Source organism: Pagrus pagrus (assembly GCF_965226575.1).
Source record: "Pagrus pagrus genome assembly, chromosome: 11".
Taxonomy (NCBI): domain Eukaryota; kingdom Metazoa; phylum Chordata; class Actinopteri; order Spariformes; family Sparidae; genus Pagrus; species Pagrus pagrus.
In genome coordinates this window covers 25681921-25709373 of record NC_140195.1, presented here as the reverse complement: position 1 = coordinate 25709373, position 27453 = coordinate 25681921, and the positions used below count along the sequence as shown (strand labels likewise).

Genomic DNA, 27453 nt, shown 5'->3' with positions numbered 1-27453 from the left:
AGACAATTTGACAAATGTCAAAGGCTTTGTTCAGTCTGCAGGCAAATCTTAAATCATTTCAAACTGTCTGCACTGTTATTTGCAAACGATCAGGTCGGATTTGTGTATCCCCTCCAAAAAATTGCACTCTCAAGTTGTTGAGCAGAAAATCTCAACATGACTGACTGATTGTAGCAACATGGATTCTGCTCCGTCTCCATCCCCGTGGATTTGACGTTATTTTGTGTCGGGTTGCTAGTGTGCAGAAGACACTTAGAAATCCAATTTGAGTGGCCTTAGTGTCCAAACTGAGATGCATCTGTACAAATCTGATTGCAATCACATTTCAAAATAGCTCCAAATGTAGCTTGGGTACAGTTTGCAAATATCACATTTCATGTGTTTTTTCTTTTGCTGTCCAGACTTTCTAAGTTGAATCTGCATACAATCTCGATTTGCCAAAAAAACAGATTTTGACTGGCAGTCTGGATAAGGCCAAAGACCCTTGACAGAAACAGATGTGACAGCAGTTTGGACAGTAGCTCAGGTGGTTTTGAAACGTTCTCAGGATAAATGCTTAGTATAAATGCAGTCCATTTACTGTGCAATGGAGTGCCCATAAACTACACTCTACTTTTCAACTTCTTCCAAGGGAAACCGTTTTGGGGCAGCAAGGGTTGGTTGACTCCATTTGTCTCTCCTCTTTTCTGTAATGCTTCCAGCTCCTCTGTCCTTGTTGCCAGAAGGCCAGGTGGCATCCTTGATAAGATGAATCAGAATGATCCACACCGCTCTCTGGTGGCTCATAAATCTCTGTCGACTGTCCGTCTTCTTTCATCTGTAATTGTACTTTTGTCCAGCGAGGCGGCACCCCGCGAGCGCTGTTTGGCTATGAGTCTCCGATCTTGACTTGACTGATAACACTTGGACATGTTCAGAGACACTCGGACAGGAACTGAGTTTCTTCTGCCAAGACTCAAACATTCACATTGTCATACCTGTCTTTACATTTCTTTCTCTTTGTGAGGTGATTTTGTCAGTTTTCTTCTGAAACATGGGGTCATTCCTATATTCCAAGGGTCCTATGCTCAATATAGCACTTAATGGGAACCTGGAAAATGTGTTCCACAGCTCTGTGCTTGATAAGATGTAGGCTATTGTGGGAACTTGTCAAAGGGGTTTTCTGTTCTCATGCACTACTGTATGGGTAAGGGTCAGGGTTGTGTTTATATTGCTGTTTTGAAGCCTTGTTCCATTAAAAAACAAACAGACAAAGGAACTGACATAATATTTTAAACATATTTTAACTTGAAAGGGGTCAAGTTTGTTTAGGGAATATTAAACTGGTGGATATAATACGCTTGAAACATGTGACGCTGGAAACATTGAATGATGGGAACATAGCACCCTGGGAACATAGGACCCTGGGAACATAGGACCCTGGGAACATAGCACGCTGGGAATACAGAAGCTTAGGAACATAGATACCCTCCCTGAAACATCACGTAATGCTGCAAACTAAAAAGATAATTCCTACAGACACATACCAACATGGTGGAAGATTTTAGAAGTTGTGACAATTAAAAAGTGTTCTGTTCAAATGATGAGTAATACAACCAATTGTAGCTGCCCACTGATCAATACACAAAAAGAAATATACTTTTAGCAAATGAAAAGTGTGAGGAAATCTCTGAAAGGGTTTTATAGTACCTATGTAGAGGATTAAAATGTTTAATCCCCGACAGACTTGGATTTACCTCTTGTAGTAAAATGTGTCAGAACTCCGTCTTAAACTTCATCTGCCTGTGTCTGCAGTTGGAGGGTCAGGTGGTGGCCTTGCTGGTGCAGAACATGGAGCGGCTGGACGAACAGGTGAAGGAGGAGGCTGATGGCATCTACAACACACTGGGTAAGGAGATGAACACTGACGCCTTAACAGTGACACTCAGGCACGGTTTATCTTACAGCAAACTGCTAGACTGAGACTCAGTAAAGGTATTATGTACTGTATGCAGTATATTTTCAGCTAGTGGACCTACATACGTTTCCCTACAGAGATGCAGTCACCTTCCAATGTATGCAAAATAAATCTAAATCAAACAGCGGCAAACTTGACATACTATATTCAAACATTAATCACTTCTTTGAAGGGAATCCTAGACCAGTTAAACTAGCTTATCATACAGTAAGCCCAGGTTGGACTAATGTTGTTTATGTCTGACTTTCTAAGCCTCATATAGATGTATGAGATAGTGTGAAATGAGCCTTCAAACAAGTGTAGATGAAGTATGATTTCATGATATATCATTCAACCTCTCTTATAATATCCCATTGTTAAATACACACACACATATACACATTAGAAAAACATTATTACCAACTGAGTCACCATGAACATAATAACGGTAACAGTTGATTGAATCAGTGCTGCCATGTATATAGCATTTGATGTTTACTGTGGAAGACATCAAGTCATTTTCCACTGATACTGATCAGAAATGAGCTAAAATGCAGGTGCAAGTTCATCACAAGCAGCAGATGTTAACCAACACAACCAAAATCGACAGGGAGTTGGAGCACTTGTTTAAAATGCGTAAAGTCAATTAACAAATCTTTCCATTCATATATGTAAGTAACAAATCAAGCTGTTCCTATGAGCAGTATAACAACTAGACTAAACTAAACTAGAACAGAAGATGATTTCAGTGGCTGCTCGACATTGTGTGTTCATTTGTATTCAAAACATGTGGGACAAATATCTGGGACAGATTTTGCTGCACACTGTACTGTAGGTACTGCAGAGACTCTCCTCTATGGTTTTATACCGCACACGATAAAAAAGAGGTTTCGATGAAGACGGCGAGCTCGATAACATTTGAATATTCAGAGCAGGAATAATTGATCGCACTCGTCTTGTTTGGTACCGAAACGTGACAAGCTCTTCCAGAGGGAGGTGTGCCTTTTTTAAGGTGTGTATGAGCCAGTGTTAGAGCTTTTGGCAGCACAGTGACAGGGAGTCCTCCTTGACTTGGGTTTGACATTACACAGAGGGCGTAGACTAACTTTATTTGTATTCTTCAAGCTTTAACAGTCTGTCCTTCTGTTGACAAGTGTCTTAGAGTTTTTCACTGACGGACAAATGAAGCTGTCAGTGTCTCGTTTAAATGTTTTGACAAGGAGGAAGCAATTAATACCACCATTACTTTTTAAATATGAGGTGTGAGTTCTTTCTCAATTTGAGCCATAACAATGAGGCAGAATCAGTGATTGTGTCACAGGTTGAACAGCATTAAATGTGGACACAAGGTCTAAGAGAAGGGCATGGGCCAGCAGATAGTTTGAGAAGTCATGGTCTCTGTATTTAGCCTCGCATGAATCCGACTTTTCTGCCTCTCAGCTCTTTTTGTGTTGAATGAGTCTACTGAGATGATTTTTTTCTTTGTTGCCAGATTGAGGCAGAGTGTCAGGAGGGCCGTTTAGGTGTGTGTATGTATTCAGCTCTGTGTGTGAGTGTGGGTTATATTGAGGGAGCAGTGCTAGTGCATCTTCTATTCAAGTGTGTGTGTGTCTCTCTGTGTGTGTATGTGTGTTATCAAGGGAGCTCTCCAAGCTTGAATAAGCCTTTTGTCTGCCTTGGCTGCTCTCTGCTCTGAGCCCGCTGTCCTCCAGGATGCTGTCTGTCTGCTCTGTTTGAATCACTGATAAAGGCCCTTCCTCTCTCTCCCTCAGCACCCTTCCTCTCCATCTCCTCCATTTCTTCCTCTCAACGTTTCTCTATCATCTGCAGCCTCTCTCTCCAGATGTTGCTCCTTTGTATTTTATTCGTCTTATTTCTTTTTTCTCATGTGTTTGTTATGCTTTCCATCCCTCATCTTCGACTTGTCTTTAAACCCCTTTGCCTCCCATCTGCTTCCCCACTTTTCTTTTATTTGCCTTCTCTCAGTCCCCTCAGTTTTCGTCTTCTCCATCCTTTCATCACCACCCCTCAATCTATTTCTCTCTCTCTGTCCTCCTCTGTGACAATCTGCTGTGATAGAGATATCATGTGGCAGAGGCAGCTTTGATAATATTAGAAGTAGCTGCGACACAACCCAGACAAACTCTCTATAAAAAGATGCTGTTGTATTTCACAGTTCTCCTCCTTCAAAATGTGTTTGATTATAGACTCCATACTAAAATGCTAGCATGTACTGAAGCAGATGCACCAATAACCCGTTGTTTTACTTTCCCCTCTGGATCACTCAACGTGTCAACCATGCTGAAAATTCCATAACACAAATGTCTCCAGATGTTATTCTCCCATTAAACCACCTGTGTTTGAGTTGAGCATATTTTGTGTGACAGCCTTAAACAAATGTCGTCTGACACCTAACCAGTATTGTGTGACTGTGTGGATGGACAAATTCAATTCAATTCTCTGTCCAACACCTCAGTTGAGGGTAGATGCTGATACTGAGTGAAGAAACAATAGTGTTGATGTTATGTCAAAGACATCTATGTACTGTGTCGGAGAGATATCTACTGAAGTTGGCATGCTAACCAGCTAGCTCCGCCTCGTCTCGTAATACCACTTTGTACCACAAGAGATGAGTTTCAGCAGAGAGATCCTGCCAGTGGCAGTCACTTCATTTAAAAGCCCCCCTTAGTTTTTAGTGTAATATTACAAATTATACTTACAAAATGTGATGAAAGAAAATACAGAAGAACAGAAAAATACAGCCTCAGTTTGTCTCTTCTACCACAATAAGACGATCTTAATTGCCCTGTTAACTCACCAGAAGCAGAATAAGAATCAGAAATACGTTTTTGATCCCTGTGGGGGATCGTAAAACACACTTCATTCAAACTCGACATAAACGACATACAAGTCGCCAAAACAATCTTGGTTTGTCTTTCTACAATCACCTCTGGTTTGATCTAAACAAATCCTCCCCCTACCGAAGAAGATGTGAAAATAATCTGGCCCTACACGCCATTTTCAACAGCTGCTGATGCTGTCAGAGCTGCTATAAATCACCTCCGTACTGTACCTGTGGTGACTCCCCCCGTGATACGAGATCTTGGTCTCGGCAAACTTTGGGGCCACTGGCTTCACGGTTAACTGAGCCAACAGTACCTAGCTACAGCCAAGGATAGCTAGAAAAAGCAGCAGTTGTAAGTTACTGTGGTGATATGCTGCCCCCTATGTTTTTGGAGTTATCTTTGGATTCTGTCCATATTTGTCAAATTACACATTTAGAAGTTGAATTTAGATGTTTAATTGTTGTTATTTTCTTCCTCAGCTATCATAGAAAATATGGCAGAGTTCAGACCAGGCCTGTGCACCGAGGCAGCTCAGCAGGGACTAATGCAGTGGCTGCTTAAGAGAATTAAGGTAAGAATGTAGCAGAGCATTGACTAAATTTGATTTTAATGCTGCAGCGATTGATCAGTTAGTTAATTCACAGAAAATGAATAAGCAGCTATTTGTAATGGATTCATTGTTTTAACTAATTTAAATGCAAAGTCCAAATAGTCTCCTGTTTAAGTTTTTCCGATGTGACAACTTGCTGCTTTTACTTAATGTTATACTTAAATATGTTTCCATCTCCTCTGGTTGGAGGAAATTGTGATGGCAATTGTAACTGTTTTCTGATGACATACAGGCCAAACTGTTAATCAGGAAAATAACCCTAGATTAATCAATCAAGAAATTAATCATTAGTTGCAGCCTTGCTTATTTTCTTTACTGCAAAACCTTGTTCTACAAAAAAAATGCTTGTAGTAGTAAGTCACATTCCTCTTAAACAAGACAAGTTGTTTTGTGGTGTGGTCACCCATGCACAGTTCACCATGATGTGTTTCACATTGTTCTGTGGGCATCGTTCCACGAGATAATATCAGTCGCTTCCACAAAAGAAACAAACTAGTTTTCTTTGTAAATTGGTGAAATTGTATGACTCCATTTCTTCACTTGTTTCAAATCTGATTTTAGGCTCAGTTGGTCAGACTTGCCTACAATATTGTATTATAACTACATTTATTCACTTCACTATTGGGTTGTTAAGAACACTGAAATTTGACTGATATGTGTAGAAATCGCCCATGTGATGATGATACACTGAAGTAATTTAGGTTATACTGAAGTAGTTTTAGTTTGAACATGCGCTTGTATGCAAACATTGAAATGTACATTTGAGTGATGTGATCCAGAAATGAAAAGATTATAACTTGCTGTTGCTGTATCCAACAGTTGTATAATTTACCAGGCAGAATCTCTGCTGATGGTTAGAAACAACATGATTTGTTGCAGAATACTTGGACTCTGGAGAACAGAGTTTCTCAGGATGAGTGGCTAATTTGAATTTGGTCTCTTTCCCTTCTGCTCTCAGGCAAAGATGCCGTTTGATGCTAACAAGCTGTACTGCAGTGAAATCCTGGCTATCTTGCTGCAAAACAATGACAGTAAGTGTGTCTCAGTAAATGGTTTCTGGCTTCCAAATGATGCTAATTTATCTTCGCTTTCGTTCACCTCCCAGCTTTCTCAAACAGGCAGAAAATGCACTTTCTCCTTTTTCCTTTCCTTTTCTTTCCTTTCCTCTCCTACTTTTACTTTATTCACCCTATTCTGTTATTTTCTTTCTTTTTTTATCTTTATATTATACCCATCTTATTGTTGTTCTCTTTCAGCCTTCTTTCCTCCTTCCATTTTGTGTTCTTTCCATCTCTTTCTATTACCATTCCCATCACTGTCTCTTATTTGTCCCATTTTCTTCACCATTTTGCTCCTTTACTCTTTGATTTCATATTACTTTCCATGTTTCCATTTGTCTACTTTCCATCTCTCCTCTTTCCCCCACTCCCCCTACTGCAGTATCTCTATTCTTCTTCTCTCCTTGTCAATTTGCTGTCTCCTCCACCCTTCCCTCCCTCACTAAAACCCTGTAAAGCCCCAAATAGCTACAGGACTATCAGGTCCTTGGACAGGTTCTCATTAATGGTACGAACTGTATTGTTATTCAGTGGGAGTCGTGATTCATTTTACACTGGTTCTTCTCTTTTCCGCCAGTGCTGCCTCTATTTATCCTCCCCCTTTAAATCCAAAATAAAATTCAACAAAAAAGTTATTTTTCACATGAATAATGTTCCCTATTAAAATACTGTCAGTGTCTTGAAGTAAGAATACGGCATATCACACCACTACTAATAGGAAAATGACAATTGGGGAAAATCCTTGATGTTCTAATTTGAATGTAAATATTTCTTCTTGCTGTCAAGTTTGACTTAAACATCTTCTCTCAAGGCTTTTGCTGCTGGGAAGGAGAAAACATCTCATTCCTCCTTTCAACCCTGTCAATTCTAGGGATGGGAGTAATTGAAGTAATTTTCATATTCAAGTATTGCATTAAATATTCAGAGACTAAAATATTTAACGTGAGAATAGTAACCGCAAATAAACACCCAAGCAGACGTGCAGGTAGGAGTCAGGGTTAGTGACACATCTTTAACACCGCTGTCAGTAGTAATGGCTACCTCGTTGGCACTTTGCAGATCAGCCCTTAGTTTCACAGTGTTTTTCCTCATATATCTTGTTCACCGTGATATTAGCTCGTACTCCGGCTCAACAAACACCATCATGTCACAGAAGCCTTCTCCTTCCACAAAGCTTAAGTGGACCATATCTCCAGTCACCATGCTGAGATGGGCAGATTAATCTTCTCTGCGGTGGTAGCATCATAGTGCTGACACTGCTAACAAATGAAGTGATGGGATTTCCTGTTATCTGTCTTCACTTTATTCTCCTTGTGCTTAAATGGCCAGTCATCAACCCTAGTTGTTGATAAGTAAGTTTAACGTTTCTTGCACTGCACATTCATTAAGGTTATTTTGTCAAGAACTGTCGAAACATCCCCCTTACTTGCTGATTGCCGTTCTGCTTGTAATGTTATAGAGCGATGTCTGAAAACATTATCTTGAGCAGGTCTCAAATTTTTGCTACATGGATTGGTGCACATGCAGTTAATGCAGTGATTTAAATACTGTCTATGAATACGCATAGATAGCAGTTTAACCACTGCATCCTGTTCAAAATGTGAAATTTTAATACCGAGCAGGGAAAATCTATTTTTATTAAGCACCGATACTGATATTAGGGAGTAGAACATTACGATATTGACTTGATCTGCAAATATACACATTTATTTGCAGTAATCTCTCAAATGTGGTTATCAAAAACTTGTGACAAAGATATGTCATGAAGGCAGAATATTTTACAGGTTTACATCAAACTTTGTCCAAACATCAGTGCACTGAAACGGTAAACTTTGATCAGAATTTAAAAACAATCATTTAATGTGAACACATATCAGACAACATATATACCAATACAGTTAGATCTGTGATAGCCCAATATCAGCCAACTGATATATCGGTCGGGCTCTTGTAGACGCACCAAATTTTTTCAGTAAAATTCTGCCGTTTGTTATGAACGCTCTACTACCTAAAGAAAGTTACAAATGCAAAGCACACATTTTCGTTGAGATCCGTAAATGTAAGTCATTTGTGCTGCTATGAGGCAGAGCATTGTTGTATAACTTTAAAAGAAGATGGAATAACTTCTGTAGACTAACAGTATATTTATCAGTGCCTTCAATTTTCCTCATTTTCTTTCTCTGGAGGTCCCCCATGGTCAATGTGTTCGTCAGTGTTTAAGCTCATTGAATGCCTCTGTTGCACTTCAGCCACCCCCTCCCTCTCTGTGAATTGTACTCTTTTGCTTACTTCATTCATCTACTTAAACCTTTTTTCTCAAACTGTTTTTTGTCCTCCATCCCACTCCCTAAATGTCTGTTTTTTTGCAGCTATCTCAATGTTATCTACCCGTTGTCCTTTTTACTCCATTTGTATCTCTTAGTCTGCTTCCCTCTTTATTTCTCTCTCTCACAGATACCAGAGAACTATTGGGAGAGATGGATGGCATCGATGTGTTACTGCAGCAACTATCTGTAAGATTTTTTGCTTAACTCTCTATTTTTTAGTTTGCCCTACTACCACCCTTCTAATTTACCTGTCATCCAAGTGAGCCTGGCTGAGGTAAAGCACAATAACTTCTCAGATGTATACAGTGCATAACCTGTAAGTGTATGCCAAGCCCCTTTTTAACCTTAATTTTGGCCTTACGATTAGCCCTATCAATGCATGGATGGCTGTCATGAACACCCTGTGACATTTTGGGTACTCAGCCAACAAGAGTTGGACATTTGATTTATTTTTTATAACCCTCTAATTAAGACCAGAACTTTGCTTTTTCCTTCCTATCCCCTCTCTGTTCTCTTAATCATTCTGCGAACCTGGCTAGTATTTTTTGTAAAGTTATGATTATTTGCTTTCATCATTAAAAGAGCACATACCGCCCTCAATCCCAAACTACTCTAATAAACAGTTTCAGAGACTGTTGCTCGACAAAGTTCCTTCTCATGCACGAGCAACACGCCTTCCTGGGTGTCCTTTCTAAATGCTCTCTCCTCCTTCTCCTTCCCTCTCAGGTGTTCAAACGTCACAACCCGTCCACAGCCGAGGAGCAGGAGATGATGGAGAACCTCTTCGATGCTCTCTGTTCCTGCCTGATGCTGCCAGCCAATCGGGACCGATTCCTCAGAGGGGAAGGGCTTCAGCTTATGAATCTCATGCTCAGGTGAGACTGCAGCAGTGGCACTCGCTCCGAGGCTACTTGAATGTGGAAGTGGAACATTTGCTTCTTTTAATCTTTCTAATTTAGATGTATATTTTTCCTCTTTTGTCAGATGCGCAGCTTCCTAGTAAACAAACAAAAGAATTGTGTGTCTGCGTTTGCTAGCTTGCAGTCTTCTTCCTTGCCTTTTTTTTTTTTGGCATATTACAACATTTTCTTTGCAACACCAACCAGTGGAAAGGGGTAAGACTGGTTGTAGTCTAGACTGGTTGTAGGAATTTGCACTGCATGGCCCAACGACTGGTGTGTGCATGTGCATCCTTGTGCATGATAACAACAAAATGGTGACCCTCTCATAAGAGCTTTGCTTAATCAGGCTCATAGTGCTCAAAAACTCTAGAGTAACAGGTGGTGCTCTTTTGCTGTTTAGATAAGCTAACTAATGCTTGCTGTCAATCCTGATCGTGTTTTTATTCTAAGAAATGCTGTTATCGCTCATGGCAGTGATAAATATCACTACATACAAAATGTAGTTCAATAGCACAATGGAAATCGGTCTGGGTGTAAACATAGCAGCTAATATTGCTGTAGGGAGAGCAACAAGTTAGTGGATGGTTAAGTAAGATGCCCTGTTTGTCTGTTGACCGTTTTTTTTCTCCGAAATGCGAAATATTCCCACGCTGCTTATTTCTTCCTGCAAGGGTAGTAAATATCCTCATCGTCTTTCTCTTTGGTGCTAGCCATGATCCAGCCGTCATTAGCACTGTTTGAATGTTGTGGAAGGAGGTGCACTTGATGGAAAAAGTGACACCGACGTGCCGTAGGACCTTTCAAAATAAAGGCATATCTTAAAAGATGCTGACATGGATCGATGTTTTCACTTCGCATTGATGATTTTATCATTAAATCAATATATTGATCGGAGTCAATGGATCGTAGCACCCTAGAAATCAGTAGATTGAGCTTGTGATAAAACACATTTTACTTTACGGCACTAACATAACCAACATCCAGTTATTATGAACTCAACAGTATTTTCTAATTTTTCAGATGTGTGGCTGGGAATAAATTTTTTATTTATCACTAACATGGTTTTGACAGTCACTCATTACGTCATCCTCTTGTTCATTATCTCTTACCAATTTGTTTAACCACCATGCATGGTGGACTAATGATTGCAGTGTTTTGTTACTGTTAATTAATTGCTCAGAAAGGGCTACTTTGGTAAAGAAAACTTTAATAACAATGTTTTTTAGAGGTCCACAAATATAGAGACAACTGCAGACTATTTAGTTAATATTTGAAAAGCTATTATTTTAGTTTTGTTATGAAACAGATGAAAGATCTTGAGGGACCATTGAACTGTGGGAAAGAACTTTCTTCTCAATTTGTTTTAAAATGTCTTGAGGGAAGCTGTGGCAACAGCGACCTTTGTGTTGCAAGCAGTTTTCAAATTTAGACAAAACTACAAAACTATGAAGACCTCCAAGTGTATTATTTAACTTGAGTGGCTGCATCAGTTGTATTTAGTTGAGGCAGGGTAGTTCTTTTTAAATGGTACTGTGCATACTGTGTCACTTGAATGCAGATGCAATATAGGAGGAAATCGGTGATGTTACTTGGCAAAGTCTTAAGACTCATCTACTTAAGAGATGCAAAAAATCTTTATTGCAGTACTGCAGTTAATAATTAGATACAATCAGCGTCACTTAATAGGTTTGTTTTTGCAGAACTCCTCACACATTCTCCAGAAACACAAATGCATTATGTATGAAGATTGTTCCTGGTGTAATATTAACCTCCTACAACACACTGAAGTGCTATAGTAAGGTGGAATTTACAACAAACGCGTGATAAATGCTTCAGTGCTATAAAAGATATTCTTTAAGAGGAGAATATACGGTGTTGAGCCCAGCACAAAACATCTCTTGATCTACAATCTGGGCCTCGCAGCTCTGCTCAGAGCCTTTTTCTTCCACTGCTCTCTGTACTGTGAAAATTTGAACACTCATATCCTAAGCGCTACACTGAACAGCACGTCTGTCGGCCCTATTGCCTGATGAGACCGTCGGTCTAATCAATCACCAGTGGGCGGAGCGCAGCAAAGGCAGTGATGTGACCTTAAAGAGTCATAAAGACACATTACACGCATTTATGAAACCTTCACAGCGTCTGAACCTGTGCGTTGATAATCACATCACTGGAGATGTAGATTTAAGACTTGGATCGATATCTCATTATTTGAATGCAAGAACCCATTTCTGTTAAATTAGTCATCAGGGAAAAGGAAGAAGAAAAAGACAGAAAAGTGGGAGGAGGAGCAGACCATGAAATGTCTTTTAGAAATTAATTGTGAAATTGCAAGAAGGCAAGATAAGTACATTTCTGATCTATGTGATTCTGCGTAAACGTTAGTGCACAGAGTAACAAACGTGAGTTTTGTTTAAAATATGAACATTGGTGAACACGGATGGACAGCTGCAGGTCCCTTTGACATAACTGACGTATAGCTCAGTGTTGGATTTCACCTGTCGATACCATTTCAAAAGTAGATGGATGTGACCTACCACATCAGGCCGTTGATATGCATTAGTCATAGACCCCTAAGGTATCACATTTATATTCTTCTGGTCACGTTTTGATACAGAGTGATGATGGGAAATTTAGCCATTTCTACTAATCCCGGAAAATAAGCATATTGCCTGTTGCTAATCTTTAAATGTTCTAATCGTCATGTTTATGTTTTGAATTTTGCTTTGTAATACAAAGGGATGTTGCCGTTTCCTGATCACATCTGAGAATGTTTTGGTCAGACTTTGAGTCTCTGAGTGGTTTGGTCTCATCTAAAATTGTGTCGAGTCATAAACTGCTGCCGTCATGGTGTTGCACAGCAGACATGGACATTGTGTGTTGACGACGGCATAGTTCACGACACGGGGATGTTGAGTTAAGTCAGCTGTCCACATCTGAATTGCCCAGTTTCCCTTCAGAAAATACACTGTGTATCGCTCCCCCCTGGCCTCTCCAACCGTCCATCATATGTAATGTGTCTGTCTGGAGAACCAGACTCAACTGCCTGAAATATGTGTCCCTCCTCTGAGATAAACACTGTCATCTGTCATTGGAGGGAATGGAGGAAATGACACAGTGACAGACAGCTACATTTCCTGAGAGGAGGCTTGGAGTCGGGGTTGGGTGGTGGGTGATGTAGACAGAGTGGGAAACAGCCAGTGCTTCGATGATGGAAAACGGGTGAATAAAACATTTTACAATTGATTCATTTGAGAGAGCAACGCTCTTTAGAGATTGATTGTGGTAATTTATTGTTGGATTTATTTGCTACCTTGAAAAAGGTTCAGGTGAAACATTTATTTTCCATGATTTCATTGAAGGTATTTCTATGTCTCATCATGAGAATAATGTTCTTTGTGGTTGAATGTATACTCTGATTTTGCCATAGCTTAACTGTAAGTTGTGTGTAAGAAAACATTTGGGGAATTTTCTTTGTTCTTGGGTGCCATAGAAAAATTGGCGGTGTATTTTTAAAATGAATTGGATTCATTTTGAGTTCTTACATGCAGTGTACAGGACTTTGATTGGCTAACAATAAAAACTTGTGAGTGGAATGTTTGTTGTTGGAATTGGAGTTTGTTGAATATTATTGAGTTTGCAGTGTGCTGGAAATCTCAAATCAAAAATGTTTTCTCATGCAAGAGAACATTTTGGTATTCTTATGTTGAGCTTTGTACTTTTTTCTTTGAGCGTTGTTTGTATGAGTGTTCTTCTGAATCAGATCCACCAAACTCTTTATGTAGAAATTGGCATTTTGTGCAATTTGGCGTACCCCACAGTTTCTGAGTGCAACACTACTGTCATAAATACAAATCTCTGGTCCGTAACAATTTGTCAGATGTAATGTAGGTGCTAACTGCAAACAAACTTATGAACTTGTATGTTGAAGTAAACATGTATGTAACACTGTGATCCTACCCTCTCACTGAAGTTACATAGTGCAGAAACAAGTAATAGACGGGTGGAGTAGCTAAGACAGAAACACCATTCACCCTATTACAAGACAGTGTACCATCAACATGAATTTTGAAGCTGTTATATTAAGGTTAAAAAATGTCATAACGTAGTATTAACTGTTCATATTTGTTGTAGACTGCTCGTTTCAACACGATGGATGCCGCGTGTTCATGAGTTGGTGCGTGCTTGTGAGATTTGATCATTCAGCATAATTAAAACCCCTAATTCCCATACCAGGCTACAAGTGTCAATCACAAAAATTTTACTTAGAAATTGAAAGTAGTAAATTTAGCCATGTCAGTATCAATAGGGAATCTGAGATAACTGGAAAATATTAATAGTACAGCTTTCAACAATGTGACCTTAGAGGAGCATGCTGTGACAGAAGTGAATGGGTTGACTTACAGCTCGAGCAAAATGGTCCATGACTAAGATGGAAGGTGGTCAAGGGGATGTGAAGATTATAGACGAGAAAATATTATACAGCAGGTGATGTTAAACTGTCACATTCATCATGTGGTACCACAGAGGACGTTTCCTCTAACAGCAACATCAAAAGCCCCCGAGGCATATCTCAGTCAAATCTGTTCCTACAAGTCGTTCTTGCATGTACTTCATAGCATTTTGAGTACTGACATTCTTTTTTGTAGCAGCATAACCTTTTTTTTTTGTTTTTTTACCCATGCTTTAGTGGATTCAGTCATTCCCATAAGCAAAAATATATAGAAGTGATTCTGCTAGAAATGCTCAAAGCTGAAATAATACGTAGTTAGCGTTGTGTTATTACCAGTTCACGCAAAACAGCGTGACAGCTGTAGAAATGGTGGCCCTACATTTTCAGGGCACTTGAAAATGTGCATGTTCTTTATATGTTTTGAACCAACATTTAATATGTCTGACTAAAGCATAATTTTCTCTCTGCTGCAGAGAAAAGAAATTGTCTCGCACCAGTGCTCTGAAGGTCCTGGACCATGGCATGATTGGACCAGAGGGAGCAGATAACTGCCATAAGTTTGTGGACATCCTGGGCTTGCGAACCATCTTTCCACTTTTCATGAAAACCCCCAAGAAGATGAAGAAAACCGGTACTTCAGAGAAGGAGCATGAAGGTCAGTGACTAATTAGAACAAAGCAACAGCAGATGAGATCTCTTCACAAAGGCTGCAGTCAGCTGCACCCAGTATTGGCCTGTTGAGTAGTTTGACCAATTGGACCAAGCAGTGAAAGCTGCAGTGAGATATGTAATTCCACTATTTGTTAAAGAAATGCAATCAGCATCAAATGAAATTTTAAAAAGGAAAAAAAACAATGAAAACTAAACCACTTGCCTAAAAAGTTACCAGATGTCTGTCAGATAATGAGCTCAGGCTTCCACACACATTTTCTTGCACATGCTTCTGTAAAAGTAACAGGTGACGAGTGTGACTGCAGGACAATGTGCCCTGACACACCACAAACACTGCTCAGGAACAGCTCGAGGAACACAATAAAGGTCCCAAGGTGTTGACTGGGCCTCCAAATTCCCCCGATCCCAATCTGATCGAGCATCTGTAAGAGGTGCTGGAGCAGGTCTGATCCATGGAGGCCCCACCCCCCAACATACAGGACCCAGAGGATCCACTATAAAACGCCCTGGTGCCAGACACCACAGGACACCCTCAGAGGTCTTAAGTCAATGTCTTGACAGGTCAGAGCTGTTTTGGCTGCACAAGGTGAACCTTTACAATATTAGGCAGGTGGTCATAATGTTGTGCCTGATCGGTGTATGTGGTGCACTTTATCTAATTTCGAAAACCACATTGTCTCCCCAAATTTTAGACTGATTTAAAGTTAGAATTCTGAAGAGTTTCACGTAATCAAATCCCATGTTCATGCAATTTCTGGCTACTTTTTCTACAATAGGCATTCAGTGTATTTACATTTGGTATTTCTATATATCAGTATATCAAGGGCATCAAAGGACAGTGATGTATGCATGTAATCTGATTTTTATTTAGTAATGCGCAGGATGTCAGAAGGTCAGTGTTTTATAATAACAATATTTTTTTTTAGATGTAATTTGTTTCCACAGAAGTGAAATAGGTTAGTTCATTCCTCAGAAAAATAAGTTCTTATTGTTTCAACGATTCTAAATATTTAGATATTGTTACAGGTTTAATCCAACCTGATCAACAAAAATGCAGTGACATTCATTTAAAGGTTCAATGTCACCTGTCATTATGATATCAAGCTGAAGAAAATGACTGACAGTGTCAGGGCTACCTTCTTAACATCCTTCAAATCTGAGAAATGTTGTTATTTTTCAAGTAAAGAAATCTATAGATTACTGACTGTACTCATTGAAGTGCTTGCACTAATCATGACAGGGTAATTTATTTCTTCTTCTGCAACGTGTAGTCACACCCGTTTCCTGCAGATGCACTCAATCCTAATCTGCTCATGTATCACGGTTTGCTGCCTCTTCGGCCTGTCAGTTTACACTATCAATCCAATCTTGATTGATTTTCCTGCCTGCGCTCTTGAACCTCTCTTGTCTCTGAGTGAGAGATAGGAAGTGCAAACAAGAGCCAGAGAGAGAGAGAATGGATGTCTGTGTGGAACAGGGCAAGAAAATAAAATAAAGAAGAGAGGGAAAGAAGAAGAGCTAGAAGCTCTGTCCATCTCTCTGCTCTGTTTGATTACCTACGTCCAAAATGTGGAACCCCTTCTCTCTCTCTGTCTGTATTAATTAAGTTTGATTCATCCGCCAGGGCCTCCAAGCCCTGCAGCGAAGAAGAAATTGTCTTCCATTGTGTCCCGTCTCACCCGGGGACTGGATGAATTAACCTCTGACCTCCTCAAGCAGCAGGAGGAAGAGTGAGAAAGATAACCCATCCTAACAGTTGAACCTGTGTGTTGAAGCCCCTGGTGTGGCAGACACACTTAAAAGACAGGCTTTAAAAAGAGATGTGGAAATGCAACCCGAAGGTCCTCTCTCCCTGTGAGCGCTGGATTTATGTGTATTTCTCATCCAAAGCTGTACCTAGAGATCCACAGTATGATGCTGGCCTTTTAACTTAGCAGTTCTGTTTGTTGACAACTCCTGCTATAGAGCTGTTATCAGTGTGAAACCCCTGATGGAGACATTTTTGAGTACTTCAAAGCCCACTATGTAAATGCAAGAATAACCTCTGATCCCTCCACATATATATTACTAATAACATAACTTGTTTAAGTACGCATAAATGTAGACTTGCTTGGGTTAAAGGCAGAATCAAGCAGGTTGCCATTACCACCCACTAAATAACACTGCAGTGAATGCAAAACATGCAAAGTTTATTTAATATGTCAAAGACATCCTACAGAACCTACTACATGTTAAATTATGGCCATCAAATGCTTTTGAAACAACTGTTTTATGGGATTTATGGGATCAAATCACCCAAACCAGGCGCACTAGGCTGTGCTGTCATCAGCTGCTCCAACAATAAACTTCATTTTCAGAAAATAAACAATTACATCTCACAGGTGTATGCTCCTTGAAGCCATACTAATTGTAATACATTTTCATGAAATCCTCCTGCTCTTTCTACGACCACACTCTCAGATATTGCACTCAGATAATACATTGTGCTAAGTGCTTCACAAAGGCAGCTGGACTTGCTTGAGTTTCTTTAAAGCAGGTTTTGATTTATAATCATTAGCTGGGTAACTATGAAAAGTAACCCCACTTAGGGCTTAACACTACACAACTTTCATATCCATCCTGTAAAGGTCAGATAAAAGTGGTGTTATTTTATTACCCCAGGGCCACTTTCAAACCCATCTCAGACTTGTGTTTTGAAAGTTAATTATATTTAATCTGAGAAGACCAGAGGATCAAAGTCACAAAGTTCAGATAGTTAACATGAAATAATTGTATGTGTGTCCCCAAGGTCAAGAATAAACCTTATGGTTTTAAGTCATTGAAATAGCAAAAATAGTGTTTTTGTTACATTATAGTAATTGAAATATATTTGAGGTTTGTCGATTGTACAAAACATGACATTGAATGACATCACATAGTGCCGGAGGATATTGTGATTGGCATTTTGACTTTTTTCCTGACGTTTTATAGACGAACCCAGCAGCTGATTTGTGTGTTCCGCCATCTAGCAGCACCACCATTACTGCGGTGGCAAGCTGTCTGTCTCTGACAGTAACAGCAACATGGGTAGTTGGATTGACAACGTTGGACAGTTGCCCCCAGTTACTGATGAAGGATTCTTATATAGATGGCGACCTTAACAAGACATTGTCTATGACAATAGCCAGAATAGATACAGGAGAAACGGGGGACATCTCAACCATCTGACACATTTCTAGTGATGAAGTACTGTGTAATACACTACTGTTACTGTACTAGCTAGCAGATTTAATAAGACATTTTAAAATATGACTTTTTTTATATAGGTATTCAAGATCATTTCATTAATCTCCTGGTGATGAAAAACAAAATACCCACCACAGGACTTTCAGAGAGGGTCAAAATTACTTATAATGATAATTAATATAGAATATTCTTCATCCACTTCTTGCAGACATCTTTACCCACTGCACGCCCAACATTAAAAAAGGGGGGTCATTTTAAAAAGATGCGTCGCAAACTGTGATAAATTGTAAGTGGCATTATGTTTAGTTGGACTACAGACCACCGCAGTAATGGCAGTGTTGTTAGAGAGCCCAACAAATACATCATCTGGTGGATTAGTCTGTATTCAGCCATACAATTGTAGCAATTAAATATGTAAATGCCAATGTGCAGCATTTCCTTTTAGAATGACTTTTTCCATAATTAATTCATATTGTTATTTCTTTGTGATGAGAGTTGCAGCCTGTATAGGTTTTCCCATCATGTCTCCATTGATTAGTCTAACAGCTATAGGCGTAATGAGATGCCCGTCATAATATAAGGCCCATTGAATGAACCCTCCCTCTCAGTAAGACTGCTAATTGAAAATGCTGTGAATCAAGTGGTTCTCCAGAATAACACAATGACACTGTAGATTAATTAACTATCAGCCTCCTCAAACAAAAGTAATTAGGAGGTAGAGACCTCTCTGTCTGTTCTTGATGCTTTCTCTCTCTCCCACATTCACTCCGTGGCTCTCTCTATCATAAACCTCGGTGCAGAGATTGATCCCCATGAAATCCTTTCTGAAAATGACACAGCCCAAATGACCAGGGATTGCCAGGCCACATTAGCATTCAGAACGGCATAATTAATAGAGACAGTGTAAGTGGATAGAAGAAAAATAACTGAAGGGGAAAAGAAAAAAAATCCAAACAACAAATAACATTTCTTCACTCATGAATATTCATGTCACAACACTGTGGTTCACCTTGTTTTTAGGGTCTCAGTTTATTGGTTTATGTACTCTGTCATTACCAGTGAAATGAGATTGTATGATGGAAATTGGTGGCAGCCGGTTGTTATATTTAGGTGGCTAATGATGCGAGCGAGCCTGAGAGGCGACAGAAGTAAACAACTAATTTACACGGCGAGGGACAATAGTCATAGCTCCGTCTCCCGCTCCAACTCGGGGAAAGAAAGTGTCTATTTGTGTGCTTGTGTGCTTGCTGCCATTTGTTTGGTGGAGAGAGCGGACAGGGAGGGAACTGAGGCCTTTGTAGCTGATATGTTTAGAACGCCACACAAACACCTTTGAGTGTAACGGATGCCCTTTTCATGACCCTTATTCTCTAATGAATGCACAGAAATAGGTAATGAGTGAGGCATGCTAGCGGAAAGAGACCTGCATCTGAAAATCTGTCACATTTTGTGGCTCTGTTGGAAGCACGCAGTGAAGGGTAAAAGATGGAAAGGCCCATTTAATGGAAGTGCGATGCTTTTATTAAAACATCCACCTCCCGCTCAAATTATGGCAGTTTCATTACAAAGATAAAACATGGAATTTTATCAGCCCATTACTTTATCACCAGTATCTATCCTCTGATATTAACAAATGGATTTAGAAAGCATGACTACAGAGCAGAATATATGAGACTAGATAAGTGACTGTAATAGAGAAACTTGGTTATCTGGATTTAATGATGAAACTTGGATCACATATTTCAGTCAAAAGCAGAGAATCAAATGGAGCTCCCATTTGATCAACCCTTCTCCCAGCACCGAGCGCCTTCGGCACAGATTGAGATCAGTAACATTTTCCATGATACGAGTTTGATTTTAATCTGTGTTGTCAGAGTCATGCTGTGTAATCCTATTATTAGTGTATTTCAGAGGGAGAGATTTACTGTTGGATCCCTGTGTAAAGACGCATCTAATTAACATCTTCACGTTTGGTCTTTCCTCTGGTGGGGATTGTTAGCATTCCATCTATGTAAACTTGTACTCTAATGAAATATGCTGCGTTGAGGACAGGATATGCTCAACATCTAAAAGAATATTCAATTGTCCTGTGTTCTCCTGAAATAAAAAAAAAAAATCTGACACCAAAAGGAAGAAATTATCCATATGCATAGACAGAGACCTTATTTTAACACAGCCAATTAAGTGTTTGCATGAAGCAGAGACCTTCTGTTATAGGCAGAGCAGACGGTCACACTGAGCCACAGACTTTAAACAACCCACATTACCGTTACTGCTAAAGTCTCCCTCTTATCTAGTGTACACACATTGACACCCAGCTTGTCCTGCACCTTAACCTGTAGACCAAACAAACATTTGAAAGTGCACTCCTAACATCAGTTTTCCAGATAGATAGCTCATTAGCTGCTCAGCTCCAGCACATTAAACAGCATGTAAACATTACTCCAAATGTCTCTTTGGTCCAGTGAGATGCTGGAGTGCTCCTTACTTTTCAATCGCACTAACAACACACTGTCAGCCCATGATTTGTGGGCTACGGGGCTCTCTTACCTCGTCTCTTTCCCCTGTGGTTTAACACCTCTAAAACCACACTGACATTATTATTAACTACAAAAAAGGAACACTGAATGTGATTTCAGTTGGACTTCAATTACTCTAACGTTCTCATGTCAGCAATTTTGGAAGTATTGCGGTTTTTTGAAGTGGAACTTATCTCCATTAAATAAAATAAATAAATTGTAATATGCTGTTTGTTTCATAAGACATTTGAGTGAAAGTCAGATTGTATTGTTTTGTAAATAGAGAGAAAGAAATGTGTGAAAAATGTTCCCTCTGTTGTTACAGTGTGTCTCCTAGAAACGGGATAAAAGCAACCATGCTGTTGACTGGGCTTGTATATTTAATATGAGTATGTGGTGCTATATTTAGTTAATGGTGTACTATGAACAGCATCAAAAAATATATAGTGATTTGTTCAAGGTTCTACTTAGAGTCTTATCAACATTCAACACTTTGTTCCTGCATATAAAGCATAACACTTACTGTGAATATAGAGAGCGACAGCAGCTTTTAAAACACACTCAGCACAGACTCGCAGCCCTCTCGACTCTCATCTGTCAGTTCATTTGCACGGCCTCTCTCTTTTTCAAAATGGTCGCGAAGCTGGCAATGAAGCCTTACTTTTTTACATTTATGAACAAGGAAATTTTCATTTGCTAAAGAAGAGCCAGGTGGGAAACAGAGACTAGGCGAATTGTTTGAATGTTACGTACGAAAGCAGAACAATAACCCGACAACAAAACTTTGGTAGTTGCAGCCCAAGAGCAAAGTGATGACTATTTTCGTTATTGATTAATCGACCATTTAGTTTTAGTTCAGTCTATAAGATGTCAAAAAAATTGTGAAAAATGCACATCACAATTTCCCAGAGCCCAAAGTGATATCTTCCAATTACTTTTTTCCCAACCAACAGTCCAAAGCCCAAAGACTCTTTGTTTCCTTTCACAGACGACCAATTAATTAATTATCAAAATAGTTGGCAGCTAATTTTCTTTCAATCAATGAATCAACTAATTGTTGCAGCTCTACTTTGCTCAAATTTGCTAAAATATACATTGTGATGAATTTTCTAACAGACAATTACAATAATATATACACCACCTGACTTTCTTGTTCTTCTGTTTCCTTTGAGAGTTCAGCACCAGCCTTCATTCCTGCTGCTTCAGACAGTGAATGCAGTCTCTATAACCCCTGACAGACTAGCCTGTGGTGCTGGGAGGCTGATTGCTCTCCCCAGGGTACAGTTAGTCCAGGCCCAATCTGTCTCCCAGTGAGGTACCACCTATCTGTTCTCCTCTGTGGTTCAGAGCTACACTGTACTTCGTTCAGCTGTCAATCAATACATGAATCCAGGCCACTTATGGTTATTTGCATGTTAACTTAGTGCTGTGGACCACCTGGGGCAATGACAAGGCAAAGGGTGAATGATTAGTGGAGGATGAGTGAAGGCTAGCATTTGGACATGCATAGTGTTATCTGACTGTGAATATCCCTTGAGTTAAAGTTGACTGGAGCTCATTAGGTGCAGGTGATGGGTGGGTTTTATGCATTTCCTTTAGGAGGTGCCAACTCCAACAACAGTCTTTCATTGTTTGCCAGCGTGCAGGGTCACTGTAGGAGCTTCAGTTTGCAGCAAGTAGACTTTTGAAGTCACCTTATTTTCTCCTCTGCTCACACAGTGTTTGTAAAGATGTAGGTCTGTGCAGTAAGTGCTGACGTTGTGCTTCTTTTAAAAGATTAAACTCTACAGCAGTCTATACAAATGCCACAGTCACCACAGAGGTTGTAGTTGTTTAAATCTTTAATATGTTGGCTCCTAGGGAAGCCCGTGTTCGTGTTAATGTCGCTTGTAGCATTTCCACTCACAGCAGGAGGTTCTGTCCTGCCCTGAACACCATGTTGCTCTGCATTAACCAGAAATGCTCTCTTTGTGAATGATATTACATTTCACCTCCTGGCCCTGTGATGTGTAGTTCACTTCTCAGGTTCTTCTCTCTTCTCTAACTATCTTCTCAGGTGTTCACAGCTGCTCCAAGTCTTATAACTCATAAACCTTTAGCTTCTAGTTTTATCTGATCCAAGTTCACCTTCAGTTACCCAGGGCAGTGTTTGTTGTCTTTCGATGCTATTGTCAGAACACATATCATGAGCTCCTGGATTTAACCCAACTTGACATAAAATTGATCATTATCTGAGTGGCAGCAGAGTCCATTACTGGTTTGTTAGTGACAATAGTGGGAAACCAGATTGGGCTTTACTAATTTAAGTTGACATAATATGTTGTATGTATTTGATCCATCCAGACTGATCAGACCTGTTCCTTAAAGGTGAAATAGGGAAGAATTGGCCGCCTGTTGAACAAACGTTAACCAGAGTAACCACTACCTGCTGCCAACTGTAGCTGCTGTTAGCTTTGTTAGCAATGTAGCTAGCAGTCCAGAATGCGATTTCAAGGCACTGCAGAAGTGTTGGTGTATACAGCTAGCACAGGAGCTTTGGACCGGGGCGAGTCTGGGCTAGCTGATTAGCATGCTAAGCTTGCTTTGCAACACAATGCATAAACATCACAATGTCAAAATTGTTATTCCTTCACATTCTGCTGATAATTGTAGTGAAGTTTTGAATGTCTTTAACCAACATTCTTACATATTGAGTTGCCGCACATCCATTACAAGTATATGCTAACCCAAGTTACTGTCAGCTCTGGTGATGTCTTTCCACAGATTATGTGGTTGATTGTAACAGCATTGTACAAATAGGTCTTACTTATGCACATTTTGAATATAAAATCTTTATGATGCATTTGATTACTATTGTTCTGTGGATTTTGCTAATATCAAAAGGATTTGATGGAAATAGTTGTTTCCTTGTTTGTTCCTTGTCTTTATACTCAACATTCAAGGGTAAAGCAAAGCATGCAAATGAAGTATTGATTGGACACCTTTCTAAAGGCTCTTTTTCTCGGCATTGCCCTCCATCTTGCACCCCTTCACAAATCTCAGCGGAGCAGTCGCTGTTTAGTTTTAAACCCTTTGGAGGGAACATTCCACAGCCAGCGATCAATAGCCTCCCCGGCAGGGCGTGGAGGTGGCGACATCAATTACCGCTCGGATCAAGCTGATAAAGTAGCGTCCTTTCGGAAATGGCAGTTAGCCTCCTTGTCATTGTGTACAGAAAATAAGCTTGTAAACATGAAAATAAGTGAACCTCAGGCTAAAGATACCTGATGTACAATCAGAGCACACAGTTTTAAATACATGTACTACATGTACTACCTGTCATACCAGTCAGCCACTTAGTCTGTCAGTAACACTGTGAAGTTTATCTGCTCTTCTGACATTCCATGATATTCATGCTTTTAGAGAAATGTAGAGAGGGGATTACACTGTGACACTATCAAACAAAAATCCCTTAATTAACCCTTAATTTACCCCTGCAAATATACCAAACACTGTAATTTCATGACAACCCATCAAGTTTTTGTTGAGCTATTTCATTAAAACAAAAAATGTCATCCTGCTGGTGATGCTAGAGGAAAAGTCAGTGGCTGTAGGAGTCATCTTCTGGGGGTGATGAAACTTCATGGCAAATCTTTTAATAGTTGTCAAAATATTTCATTCTGGGCTAGGATTGAGTAGATTTCTGGACCGGCAACTATCAAGTTTTATGTTTATATTTTGTTGTCAAACCTTAGAAAAGTTAAGTTGACTGGTTGATGTGTCACAGTTGTCCTGATGGATTGTGGTGCTGCTATACTCACATTCATGGACTCTTATATTCCACTCCAGAGCTCTCTTTTGTCACTGGTTTGGAAATGTTTACATTGGCTCAACCCTATACTGCACCAAAGTAGCTATTACCATCCATAGAGCCCTTAAAATGTAGCAAATTGCATGAAAGCAATATCTAAATATTTACCCTTAATTTAAGTTTTATGTCCCCTTTAAGGAATAATTAAAGGGATTGCTTTCATGTTATTTGGTCATTTTTGAGATGTTTTCACTGCTTAAAAAGCACTTGTAATAAATAGTAAGTTAGGATGTTGTTTTCCAATTTCTATCGTTGTTAGTCAGCCTCAAGTATGTACAAATATGTTAGTTGATTTAAAGGCATGTTTTAAAACAGAATTAACTGAAATGATCACCAAAATATGAAGAAATAAAGAGATAGTAAGCATTCTATCCGGTAGTCCCTAGCCAGCTTGTACCTCCAGAGGTGATAGTTTGAGTATCAAAAAAGACCGACGCTCCCCCGCTGCTCTGAGCTCCCAGTCCGGGCAATGTCAGCTAATACGACCGCTAGCTGCACGGTTAACTGAGTTGAGTAGCTAATGACAGCTACAGTTAGCAGCAGTTAGCAGTTACTCTGGTGATATGCTGCTCGTTTTTTGAGTAGTCAATTCTAACATATTGCGCCTTTCAAACAAAGTTATCGGGAGCTTTAATAGCATCATTAGTAATGGGTACATTAATAGAGTTTTAAGGTTAAACATTGACTGATTCAGTTTGATAGTAAGAAGGGTAACAAGGGTAACAGGCGAGTTTTAAGTCAGTGGTTTGATTGTGGCTCACAGATTGAGCAGTAATTCCACAAAATTCAATTTATATCAGCTTTTGATAGGATCAAATTTTTACTGGACCTTCTCTCTAAAGGAACACAGTCCAGTTTGTTTTGTACTGTGTTTCAGTGCTGCCAGTTATGTTATTACTATTATGAAAGATTTGATGTGTTATAGCCCTTAGTTTCCTCAGCCTTCAAGTCTTGTGAGTGAGCACGCTGCGGGTCATATGGGATTGCAGAAAAGGAGCTGACAGCAAACACGACCCCTTTTAAAAAAACAGAAATGGGATTGATTCCTGTGCTCTTGTTGCTTAGCAACTGCGAATCCTTGTTGAGAGAGAATATTGACCTCTTGTTGATAAAGTCCAATTACATTTTTTCCCCACTCTGTATATCTGGAGATTTTACAGTGTCATATTCTGCTCCCCCTGTGTACAGTGTATTGTTTATTCAATATCATAGAGAAATATTATACTGCGGTTGTCATCTTCTGGTGCAGCCTGTGAAGGCAACGGTCTTTGAATAACAATACACCGTACATCGCATGAATTGGGTTAACAAGGGCACTCAATGGAACTAACTAGTTTTTGTTGCTAATTTCAGTCAATTAAAATGTTAGACCTCCCGCATGGTACATGGCCTGCCACAGACACATTTCTATCACTGTGAGAAATGTAATTTAGCCCCAGCCAAAACTGTTATGCATGTTCCAGCATGCCCTTAAACTGAAAATTTATTTCAAAATTTCATTAACATTTTCTCCTCCCCTCATTCTGTGCACTCTCAGTAAGAGTATCCATGCTTAGCTGACTGCGTGCTGTAATTACAAATTATCAAGTGCTAATCGATTTGTTCTTTCTGAGGCCTGTGGATGTGTGTGTGAACGAGGTGTGTTTTTAGTGACTGTAATGCTCCTCTGTTAAAACTATGAGCTCCATGATGAATTGCTTTGATGTAGGAGGCTTACTTACTGTATGTGTTTGTCTTAGAGAGTTCGAGGAGAGCGCTTCTAGCAGATATCGCAGTTGTTACTTAAATAATTATGGGGTGTAAGATCTCCTCTGAATAAACATGTAATAAAACTGAACTATTGGAAAGCGTTTAAGATATGTCCTGGTGATATTAACAAGGAAGCTTTAACTTGTCTCCTCACTTAACTTGTTTTTAGAACACGTCAGCTCCATCATCGCCTCCATGCTGAGAAATCTCAAGTCCCAACAGAGAAGCAGACTCCTCACCAAGTTCACAGAGAACGACTGCGAGAAGGTTAGTTTCATCTTCAGTTTCATTTTCATCTTAGTCATCTTCTTGCTGCTCTCCTCTTTTTGACATCTTCACCTATTTCCATGCACCAATCAGCAAGATTTATGTTGAAATGTGTTGACAGTTGTTGGAACACTGTCAATTGAAACTGATCAGTCTACACCCACACACTCCTGGTTAAGCAGTAATAGAATGTTTTAAGCACAAAACTCTTAATTTAACATTAAATTAAGGATGTTTATGTTTGAGATTGAAAATGAAACTAAGCTTTTGGGGGCTTTAAGAAAAACAAAATTAAGATCAAAGTCCAGTATATTTTTCATCATACTGGACAAACACAGGTTTATTTTGGTGTCTTTATTTCATGATTTTAGGGCTGCAATGGCTAGTCAACAAGTGATAATTGTTCCAGTTAGTCAAAAACTTTCAAGCAAAAATTACAAATATTTGTTGGTTCTTGTTTCACAAATGTGAGGATTTGGCTTCTTGTTTTTACCACATATGATAGTAAATATAATATATTTTATTTATTATTTTAAGTTTTGGACAACCATTCAGACAAAAATAACTATTTAATGACTTGACTTTGGGTTCTGTTTTTGACATGTCATTAATCAATAATGAAAATAGTATAACATTATTTTTTAATAAATAAAGCTAGACACTATTTTCTTCAAAATGGTATTACCTGATGTTCCTGTTCTCATACTGCCCATTAATACTTGGAAATAAAGCCTTGTGCAGCTGTAAATGTTTTGATTATTACTTTTTCATTCCACATAGCTTAAATGTGTAGAAGAAGAAGAAGATGTAGAAGAAGATGCTGTAAATACTAATAATTGTATTTGTTCAGGGCCTAATCAGTAACATTGCATTGTATTCCTCATTTCTTGTATATTGTCGAGGTACGGCAGTAATGCTTTGACTATAATGATCAAATGAATATTTAAAAAAAATCTGAATAATTGTGAGGAAACCTGGTTTTATCAAAGATCTTTTCAAACTGTTACTTTCAGTGTTGATAAGCATTCCTTGCCCTTTG

At 39.3% G+C, this 27453-nt stretch overlaps 1 protein-coding gene across 1 annotated transcript in view; it reads left to right on the top strand.

Moving 5' to 3' along the window:
• The window catches only part of ctnnbl1 (catenin, beta like 1), a 67223-nt gene that overhangs the window by 10153 nt on the left and 29617 nt on the right, over window positions 1-27453 (top strand). Inside the window, exons 6-12 of the mRNA XM_084365601.1 lie at window positions 1795-1888; window positions 5262-5353; window positions 6351-6423; window positions 8905-8963; window positions 9504-9652; window positions 14606-14787; window positions 26317-26414. Of these exons, the coding sequence (XP_084221727.1) occupies window positions 1795-1888; window positions 5262-5353; window positions 6351-6423; window positions 8905-8963; window positions 9504-9652; window positions 14606-14787; window positions 26317-26414 (747 nt within the window). The remainder of the gene's footprint in view (window positions 1-1794; window positions 1889-5261; window positions 5354-6350; window positions 6424-8904; window positions 8964-9503; window positions 9653-14605; window positions 14788-26316; window positions 26415-27453) is intronic.